At 35.3% G+C, this 10,384-nt stretch overlaps 1 protein-coding gene across 1 annotated transcript; it reads right to left on the bottom strand.

Annotated features, from left to right (window-relative positions):
- Positions 1–1,216: 1,216 nt before the first annotated feature.
- Positions 1,217–9,676, bottom strand: LOC136041518 (alpha-N-acetylglucosaminidase-like). The gene is made up of 4 exons (XM_065726223.1): positions 9,539–9,676; positions 3,754–3,847; positions 2,766–2,936; positions 1,217–1,296 (listed from the first exon to the last, which is right to left on the bottom strand). The coding sequence occupies exons 1-4, from the start codon at positions 9,617–9,619 to the stop codon at positions 1,217–1,219; spliced, it is 426 nt and encodes a 141-aa protein (XP_065582295.1). The 5' UTR covers positions 9,620–9,676.
- Between the last annotated feature and the right edge of the window lie 708 nt (positions 9,677–10,384).

The raw sequence follows: 10,384 nt of genomic DNA, 5'->3' as shown, positions 1-10,384 counted from the left end.
CTCCTCATTTGCTAAAGATGATTGTAGCCTTACAGCCGATTATTACTTACAAGTCCCCTACATGTCTTACCACTGGAACCAAATTGGTCTTACCATCAAATACAACGGAAACAAAAAATAGGTACACCAACTAGTAAGAGTTGCGAACCCCTCATTGCCGAGGATGATTATGAGCTAACTGCCGACTGTTGCTTACAACTCCCCTATATGTCTCACAATTGGTATCGGCCTATTTTTGGTTTCAGTGTGTACCTTACTACTGAAGTTGTCAACCCCTTTAAACTTTCAAACTGGTATATCTCATGAAGGAATTTTTGTAAAAAAATGGATGACATATACTTTGATCAGCTCATCAAAAGCTATCGACTGCCGTCGAAAAAAAAAATCTATCTGTCTTAGTTCAAAAGTTGACTTTTTTGCCCTAGGCCAACTTTCTAGCGTCATCACTTAGAAAGGAGCAAAGGATAAACTCTAATTTCTTTAGCAATGAGAGAACTTTTAAAGTTTAAGAGGCACATCTGATACCATATCTCTACCGCAATCCCAAGTGCGAAAAACCGAATGATAAACTCAGCCGAAATCACGGCAGCACTTTCGGACCCGTGGGAAAATGCCGCTTTTTTGCTTCTCTAAATTTTTCTATTTATCACTCAAAGAAGATATATTGGCTGTGGGACAGGGTAACTGTCGCATATATTTAACACTTATAGATTTTTGTCCATCTTCAACTTGAAACTGGTGCCTGCCTGCTTGCCTGCTAGAACGGAGCTTTCCACTCGAAAGCAGAAACATGGTTTGATGAAACGAAAGCTTGGCTGCATAACTTCAGATAGTCCTCTCTGACATAGGCTATACAACTCCTTTTCACTTCACACACTATAGGCTCTGGCTCAAGGACAAGCAAAAACCATCCTTTTTGGCCCCAGGCAAGAGTTCTACGAAGCTTTCCAAAATGTAAAGTCATATTCATCAATCCGGCCTAAGGTCCACACTTTCCGTAAAAACTGCAGAGGTTAGATCCTTACCACTTTCTACCAGTAAGCTGAAATCGGGGTGCTAGGAACAAAAAAAAAGAAAAAAACACGACAAAACCAAAGTGTTGCTCTCGCAACACAAATAACCCTCTATTAAGGGATGTTTCATAGAACTTAGAGGAATTGTTCCCTCGGGGATAATCCTCTGAAAAGTAAATTAGCGATAACTTATAAAAATTTTTTTAGGTAGCTCTTAGAAAACGTGACCCTTGAGAACTTGCATTTCCTACATCAATATTACTACTACTTGCATTATCACTACCTGCATCAGACAAGGTCACCAACTGAAAGCAATATAAATTTTTGTTCTAACGAGTTTATTCTAAAATTCAAAGTCTTCACACGCTTTAAATAAAGTCAGAATTCAAGGAAGGCAGTTATAATTGATTTTATTTTCCTTTCTTCTTCTTCCTTTGCAATCTCTTTTCCTTCAATTTCTTTGTCAGTTTTTGATAGATGGCTACATTTGAAGTGTAAAAAGGGCGCCAAGTTTTGTAAATCTGTTCTAAAGCATGAAGTGTTGAGCTTGAAAAAGGTGATATACATAAAATTGGTGGCAGGCATTTTCATCCCCTCCCCGCATGATGGAAAATTATGCTTTGCAAAATTTGAGAATTTTATTTGAGTTTTGTTTATCTATTTTCCGGAGGGGTAAGGAATTTTGCTACTTGTGTATTATACGCCACTCACTCAAGTCAACGCTGTGTAAAACTCGAGAACAAACTGGTTTCTTCGTTAGTTTCTTTCAGCTTAGCGTGAGACAAGATAAAGACAAATGAAAAGCGTTAATTATAAGTCACTGGACCCTTCAACACTGTATCTATTCACAGTGAAATACTCCGTTTTCACGCTATAAAAGCGGGCAACAAAAATGATTTATTGGGGATTTGCTGCCTGCTTTATCAAATTGGATTGCCATATTCAAAATTTCCAAATAAATTGGCTAGGCCTGTTATAGGACATCGCTTGTTCTCTCAAGAATTCCAAAAACAAATACAAAACTGGAACTCGTGTTCTGCTTCAGCTTCATTCAACGTGAGGATCTAACCATCAATAGTCGTCGTGTTTTCAGCTTCAAACTACATGGACAAATTTATTTCAAAATCAATTTAGCGGCACATCGATCACAGACCTCTGAAGGTGATTTTGAACCCCATTCATGTTGTATTCTTTAAGACCCTGCAAAATGTACTTTTAAGACCCTGATGAAGCTATTAAAGAGCACATTGCACACCCTTTAAATAATGGGATCTCTCGTAATTCAATGGATCTCTTGGAAGAAAAATTGGGATCCGCAAACAACTATGCTAAAGGTAATAAACTATGAAAATGCGAGAAGTGAAGGATGATTTAAAGGAACCTGTTGCTTCACTGGGGCAACAGGCTGCAATAGAAGACAAGTGGCAAGGAGAATCAACATATAAAAGCCTGTTGCGTAGCCGTTGGTCTCACGGTACTATAACCAATATATATATATATATATATATATATATATATATATATATATATATATATATATATATATATATATATATATATATATATATATATACTGAATTTCACTTGGAATATAATGTATAGAGGACCCCGCAAAAAAAAACTTCGAATTGGGCCCCACACCTAGTCGATGCAATCCTCCACTTACATCCTACTTTCGAGTTCACCAACAGTTAACAACATATCTCTATTTTTTTTTTTTTTAATTCGTTTGTCAGTTGTAAAACCTCTTACCTATTGGTTCAACAAGATATGTTTTCTTGCTGAATGTGAAAGGTTGTTCAACATAGGAAAACACTTTCTGTCTAAACTTGTCCTTTTCAAAGGTGCTGTTGTTAATGAGACATTCCCTCAAAGTATCAACAAAAAGTGTCCACCGGGGAATATAATAGTCCATTACCAAACCTAAAATCAGATAAAATATATAAATCATTGTAAATATATAAGCATATAAAATTATAGAATATATAAAAATAAATATGTAAATAATAAATAAAGATAAGTCGTTTCTTAATAGCAGCACGGGCCCCAGCTTTCAACAGACTTCATTTCTTAGTTTAGGATTGGAATTGAAGGAAATTTTTACTATGCATGGCAGAATTTTAAGGTCATTGAACTGAGGGACCTTACCCCATCCTTCTGGAATCGAAACTTGATTATTAGAGACCATTGCTAGCAGTACCCAGCAGATCTTACAGAATATACCAATGGACTGACAAAGCTGCCATTTTTATATTTTACTTTTAGAGATGAAAAGAAGCTGTTTTAAAAGTTTTTTTTTCCAAATTTCCCTCCCAGGTTCCTGCGACAAGATTTTGGACAGAGAAAATATCACTACGAAAAAATTGCGTAACATTTTGGGAAAATAGAAAATGAAAAACGCTTCTAAGATATGCTTTAGAAAATATTCGAATATACTTAAATTCCAGAAATAAAACAAAAATCTTTCAATAGTACACTAAAGTTTACCTTTGCTATTAAGTATAATTTTCTCAAACAATAGAAAGCAGAAAAAGAATAAGAAAAGAGAATTAAAAATTTACCTTTAGCAAGTAAGTATCAAATGCTATCATAACTTTTTTTTTACATTCTAATAATGTCTTTTTTTAATATTCGAACAAACAAACAAGAAATCACGAAATAAAAATTAATTCAAATGTTAAAACTGAATTCAAAAAATAAAAACAAAGCAAAATTGATATTATTAAGGAATACAACTTACCACCCCATTGTTTCGCAGCATAATCAACAATTTCTCCCCTTGGACCCCATAGTGTTATTTGATTCCTCGCATTGTATTCAAACTGAGACTTCTCCTAGTAATCAATGAAAGTTTTTAACTGGGTGGGAAATACAAAAATAAAAACCTCGAAAAAAATAATTTGAGTATAGGCTACTATGCTAGCCTACATGTGAAAACATTTACAAGAATCTAACAGTAAAAATTTAGTAACTGAAAAATATTAGCAGTCATGGATTCAATTTTGCGTGTCTAAAATGTTGACCTGATTTCAGAAGATCGCGGCAAAAAGCGCTCCGTAAATTTGTCACCAAAACGGGGCGGGGCTTTTGATTACACTTAATACGGAAAACGTCTTTTATGTCGCTAAGATGTATCGAGGCGTTCTAGATAAGTACAGGTTATTGCTTCATTGACAATAAAATACATATCACAGAGCTAAAGGTAAAGCTATGACTGTCCAAACCTATAAATTATTCTAATTATCACCCTTTCTTTTCCCAATCATTAATCATGGTTGCATCGGTAGCTGTAACCTACTAAAGAGATAACCACGGCCCATAGTAACCAAAAATTAAAAAACGTGTTAAAAAAAAACTGGCTCGTGGAATAAAATTGCCAATTGTAGCTGATTCGGGAATGGTAACTATTATATCGAAAAGTTTTAATACCAAAATATTTTCTCGAATTTTTTTTTTATGAAAGTTTCATAAAATTGCCTTTAACGGCTCTAAATGGCGTCGGAATACAAAATATACCATTGGAATCGCTATGGCCAAAATCCCACTTCAGGAAACTTACAGTCCCCTGACTCGAACAAAAAAGAAAATCCCTTTTTTGCATTTTTTCAATTTTCAGAACCAATTTTGCAGTGCTTTATGAAATACTAAAATAGCAGTAAAATTTTGATTTTTTTTTTACCATGAATTTTTACTTTATTTTGCCCTCTCGCACGTCAAGACGCCATATCCTAAGTTGGATCTGATTTTACCACGACAATGACAGTTTTTTTGTTGGTTAGAGCAATGATGAAAGCAAAATTTAAGTTTATACTCATAGATGAGCTATAAAAGTTTGCTCATTACACTTTCAAAGAATGAAAGATATAACTATTGGCCGAATTCAATCCTTGTCTTAATAACACAACTACAATAAACTTGGCGCAGCATAATACTATCAGTAGTCGACGCTTGGCCGAACCATCCTTTGACCACACCTATATGAACTATACAAAGTTTTAAAATGACTCTTTTCAGACCTGCTGTCTTAATCTGGGCCCTCAGATTTTGGGATTCGGTCTTCCCAAATTTTAAGGGCATGCGGAGCCACTTTATCAGGGTAAAGAGTGGGCTCAAACCGCATAGGAGGACCAAAGGAGGGGGGGGCAATTTCACCCCCTCTAAATTTTGACAATATTATTTGGCTGCTTCATTAAGAAAAATGAAAGATTCTTTCCCCTCCTCCCTGCATTTTCGTAAACTGATGCTCCTAAACCCACATTGATCGTAAAGAGTGGTGCTTTTTATCTCATCACTAAGATTCATTTGCAAAAAAGTCCCTTTGAAAAATGTGTCACATCTTCATCTACTTTGTAGTGTCCAATACTACTGCCCTGGCATTAAGTACGCTTACCGCAATTTCGTCAAAGCGACGCAGACCTTTTCTAACCCTCTGCAGTTCCGTAGAATCCGAAGTTGAGCAAAATCACCAAGTGGTTATGACTATTCTACTTTCAACCTCTTTCCGACATTTACAATCGTTAGATAAGTTGCAATGAATAAGTGTATGTGTATTAAACTGAACCAAACCTTCCAGGAAGAGTTGAATAGTAAACTGGAGAGTTTGAAATTTTACAATGTAGAAGATTAATTGAATAATTTAGGAAAACAATTTGGGAAGTTGCTGATGGTGTCTTAAGGAAGAAAATTAGGAACGCAGCTAGGAATATTAGTGATAAAGCTTTATGTTTAATAAAGAAGAGAAGCGGCTTGTACAAGAATTATCTGAGTGATAGATTATATGAAAACAAGAGGAATGCAAAGGAAGTGGAGGAAGCATTAAAGTATAGATTAAGAGGGTGTGAAGTTGAGGCCAAGGACAAAATTACCGACGATCTGGAAGATGCAGAGAGGCATATTTAGACATAATGCTAAAATATTTTACGAGTGTGTTAATAAATTGAGAGGAAGTAGTCAATTCGGACATCGGACCAGTTAAAGATAGGAACCGGGCCGCAATTAGTGATAGGGAAAGAGTTAAAGAGAGATGGATAGAACATTTTGAGAATGTACAAAACCAAGAGAGACTTCCAGGAAAAGATATAGAGGAAAATGAAAAGTTTTTGATGCCTTGGATGTGAAGTAAGATTTGTTTTTTGAGGAAGAATTAGCGAAAGTACTAAAAGAACTAAAAAATAATATGGCCCCAGGTGCTCATACTGTGGTAAATGAGTTTTTTAAATACAGTGGCTCTGAGGTTAGAAATAAGTTACTGAAGATTATGAATATGATTTTTGAAAAGAGGAAGTACCTGTTGATTTTAGGAAAACCCTAAATAAACAACTGCATAAGAAAGGTGATGAGTGAGTGTGGTTTTTATCGAGGTATAAGCCTTGTCTCTGTAGGTAACAAATCAAACAGTTCGTGGTAACGAACTGTAGTAAGGAGCGACCCGGCTGAATAGTAACCTGGACTTAGATTATGCTGATGATTTAAGCATATTAGATGAAAGTGTGAGCAAAATGAATGAATTTTTAGGGGTTTTACGAGTTCAGGGTGCTAAAATAGGCTTAAAAATTAATGTTAAGAAGACTAAGTCACTAAGGTTAGGAATAAGTGAAGATGAACAGGTGACCTTAGGTAACGAAAAGATTGACCAGGTTGGGAGCTTCAGTTACCTTGGTAGTATTATTAGTAAAGATGGTGGGAGCAGTGAAGATGTTAAAAGTAGGATAGCTAAAGCTCTGGGTGTTTTTTCACAGTTAAAAAAAGTTTGGAAGAATAGAAAGATAAGCCTACAAACCAAGATTAGAATATTGGAAGCTACAGTGATGACAGTGGTTAAATATGGCTCTGAAGCATGGACACTCCGAAAAGCAGATGAAAATTTACTAGATGTTTTCCAGAGAAATTGCCTACGGATTGTTCTGGGTACCCGGCTGACTGACCGTATTTCAAACAGTAGGTTGTACGAAAAGTGTGGTTCAATCCCGCTTTCTGGGGCTATAATGAAAGAAAGGTTGAGATGGCTAGGCCACGTTCTACGGATGAAGGATGACAGATTACCGAAGATTGTCCTTTTTGGCCAACCGTCTGGGGCTACACGGAAAGCAGGTCGTCCTTGTCTGGGTTGGGAGGATGTCATAAATAAGGATTTAAAGGAAATGGGAACTTCCTGGGAGGGTGTAAAGAGGGAGGCTTTAAATAGATTAGGTTGGAGGAGGAGCGTGCGTAGCTGTGTTGGCCTCAGGCGGCTTGGTGCTGCAGTGAGTTATTAGTAGTAGTAGTAGTAGTAGGCCCCCTCCCACGCTAATTTTTTCCCAAAGTCGTCGGATAAAAATTCTGATGTGGCCATTTTATTCAGCATTGTCGAAAAACCTTAGAACTATGTCTTTGGGGACAACTTACTCCCCCACAGTCCCCGTGGGAGGGGCAACAAGTTACAAACTTTGACCTGTGCTTACATATAGTAATGGTTATTGGGAAGTATACAGGCCTTTTCAGGAGGATTTTTTTGGTTGGGGGGAGGGGTTAAGAAGAGGGGGATATGCTGGGAGAACTTTCCATCGAGAATTTGTCATGGGAGAAGAAAACTTCCATGAAGGGAGAGCAGGATTTACTAGCATTATTTAAAAAAAAAAATTAAAAAATAAATCTGAAAAAGCTTTTTCAGCTGGAAGTAAGGAACAGCAATAAAACTTAAAACAAACAGAAATTATTACCCATATAAGGGGCTCACCTCCTTATAATACTTAGCTCCTTACGCTAAAGTATTTTTAGTAATTTCAACTATTTATTCTACGGCTTTTGTGATTCAGGGGTCATTCTTAATGAATTGGGATAAAATTTAAGCTTTAGTGTAAAGAGCGAGGTACTGACGATGGGGCGAATCCCCTCATATATGTAATAAAAACATGAGAATACGAAAGTTCTTTACGTAAGCTAATTTATAAGTTATGTAAATCTTTTACCAATAAAAAGATTCGTAAAAAATTAAAAGTTCTAGTTGCCTTTTTAATTAACCAAAAAATCGGAGGGCAACTAGGCTTCGCCCCCGCTCTTTTTTTCTCAAAATCATTCGATCAAAATTATGAGAAAGCCATTTAGCCCCCCATTTAGCCAGCCAAAACGAAATGCAAATTTCGTTTTGATTATTCCTCTGCGGAGAGCCAAAATCAAAACATGCATTGATTCAAAAACGTTCAGAAATTAAATAAAAAAAACGAGTTTTTTTAACTGAAAGTAAGGAGCGACATTAAAACTTAAAACGCACAGAAATTACTTCGCATATGAAAGAGGCTGCTTCCTCATCAACGCCCCGCTCTTTACGCTAAAGTTTTTTACTGTTTTAAAAAGAGGAATTGAGAGAAAGAGTCAAACTTTAGCGTAAAGAGCGGGGCGTTGATGAGGAAGCAGCCTCTTTCATATGCGAAGTAATTTCTGTGCGTTTTAAGTTTTAATGTCGCTCCTTACTTTCAGTTAAAAAAAACTCGTTTTTTTTATTTAATTACTTACTAATATGATACTTTTTAGACTGAGATGATGTAGACAAAGTGGTAAGAGAAGAACAGTGGGGTTTTAGAAAGGGTAGAGGATGTTTCGATCAAAACTTTCACTCATAGGCTAATAATTGAGGTGTCTGAGTTATAAAACACCATTGTTCCTCAGTTTTATAAATTATGAGCGAGCGTTCGATTCCGTTGATAGAAGAACTTTAGTGAATGTCTTAACCAGATTTTAGTTCTTGAAAAACACCGATTTACAGAGCCTGGTTGCTTTTTTCCTTCTATTTTTTCATCTTTTCCTCTGGATTAAATTGCTTATTATTTAACACAAACTCCAAGTAGCTTTACAGCAAATAATGCTTTGCAAGCAGTCTCGTGAATTAGTTTAACTATCAAAGAAAATAAATACATTTTACAACTCTGATGTTTTCTTAGCGGTTATTTTAGTTATTAATATCAGGGTGACGAAGTCGGTCCACAAATATCAGGGTCATTTTAATAATGGAATAAAAATGTCCCTATTTTAGACCAATACGCTTGTGCACTGTCAATGTGCATCTATGGTTGGCATTAGAAGCTCTATCAGAAGTGCCAAATTTGGACCAGAAGGATCGTGAAATGGGCTTTAATGGGATGAGAGTGATCGCATAACATCCCTTTAAACTAACCAGAGGCCTTTTCCATTGACATAAAGTTACTGGAAGGAAAGGTGGTCAAAGCGCCACTTTAGTCAAAAAGCCTTTAGTCAAACCTTTAGTCAAAGCGCCAGTGACAGTCAGCAAAAACCTCTCTTTGCAGATTTAAAATCATAATCTACGATCCTTCTACTCCTCTACCCCCCCCCCTTGAATACAGCCTTGGACGGTACTTATAACTTCTATAGAATCATTCTCTAAGTTTATTAACTATTCTAGCTGGTATGTCATTAAACAGAAATTACAAAAAAAAGATTATAAAATGTAATGAAGATGCCCAGATTGAGTCAAGATCTAAATTCAAATTTGTTTATAAAATATTATATGAAATGAATAAAGAAATGCATACCTCCAAAGGAGCAGCAACTTTAGCAGACTCTATCCAAGGTCCCAGCATGAATTGTTGGTTAGTATTCAGGATGGTATCCATGTCATAAAGGAATTTTAGAAGAGTTTTAGATGATGTCCTGCAAATTTACTCATTAGAGCGGTGGTACTCAAACTTTTTATTTTTGCAGTCTGAATATTTGTTATTCTATTGTGATAAGTGTCATAAATTGTATTTTGAGGTGGACGGTTAACTTTCATATATAAAACTACCTTACCAAAGCATGAACCAGCGGGTGAGCGGGTGAACCAGCCAAGTTATTAGGCGTGGTTATTACCAAACTTTAGCACATGAGCACGAGTGAACCAATCAGAATTTAAAAAGGCGTGGTTATTATTAAATTTTAGCTCCCACGAGTTTGCAAACAGCTGAGCATGTTGTTTGAAGGCATGTTTGAACATCTCCTTAGAAGCAAAGTTCAAATCCCATTACTGTAATAATATAAATTATATATTATTATTATTATATTATAATGTTATTATTATTATAATAATAATACTATTATATTATATTATTATTATTATAATATATCATATCATTAAACAATAATAAATTTATTACTCGTCGAATCATCCGCTGTGAATTTTATGCTTTCATAAATAGCGACGAAGACCACACTACCTTTCCATATCAAATAAAAACAACAAAATTTCCCTGTTGTTTCTAAATTGTTTTTGTTTTTATGCTTTCAGAAAAATTCCATATTTATACAATTTTTTTTTTCAATCGCAGACGTTTGATCATTAGTTAAATTTAATTAAATTAAATTTAATAATTAAGTTAAATTAAATTTAATTAAATTAAATT

This window comes from Artemia franciscana, unplaced genomic scaffold (genome assembly GCF_032884065.1).
Source record: "Artemia franciscana unplaced genomic scaffold, ASM3288406v1 PGA_scaffold_23, whole genome shotgun sequence".
NCBI lineage: Eukaryota > Metazoa > Arthropoda > Branchiopoda > Anostraca > Artemiidae > Artemia > Artemia franciscana.
This window is presented reverse-complemented; position numbering and strand designations above follow the sequence as displayed.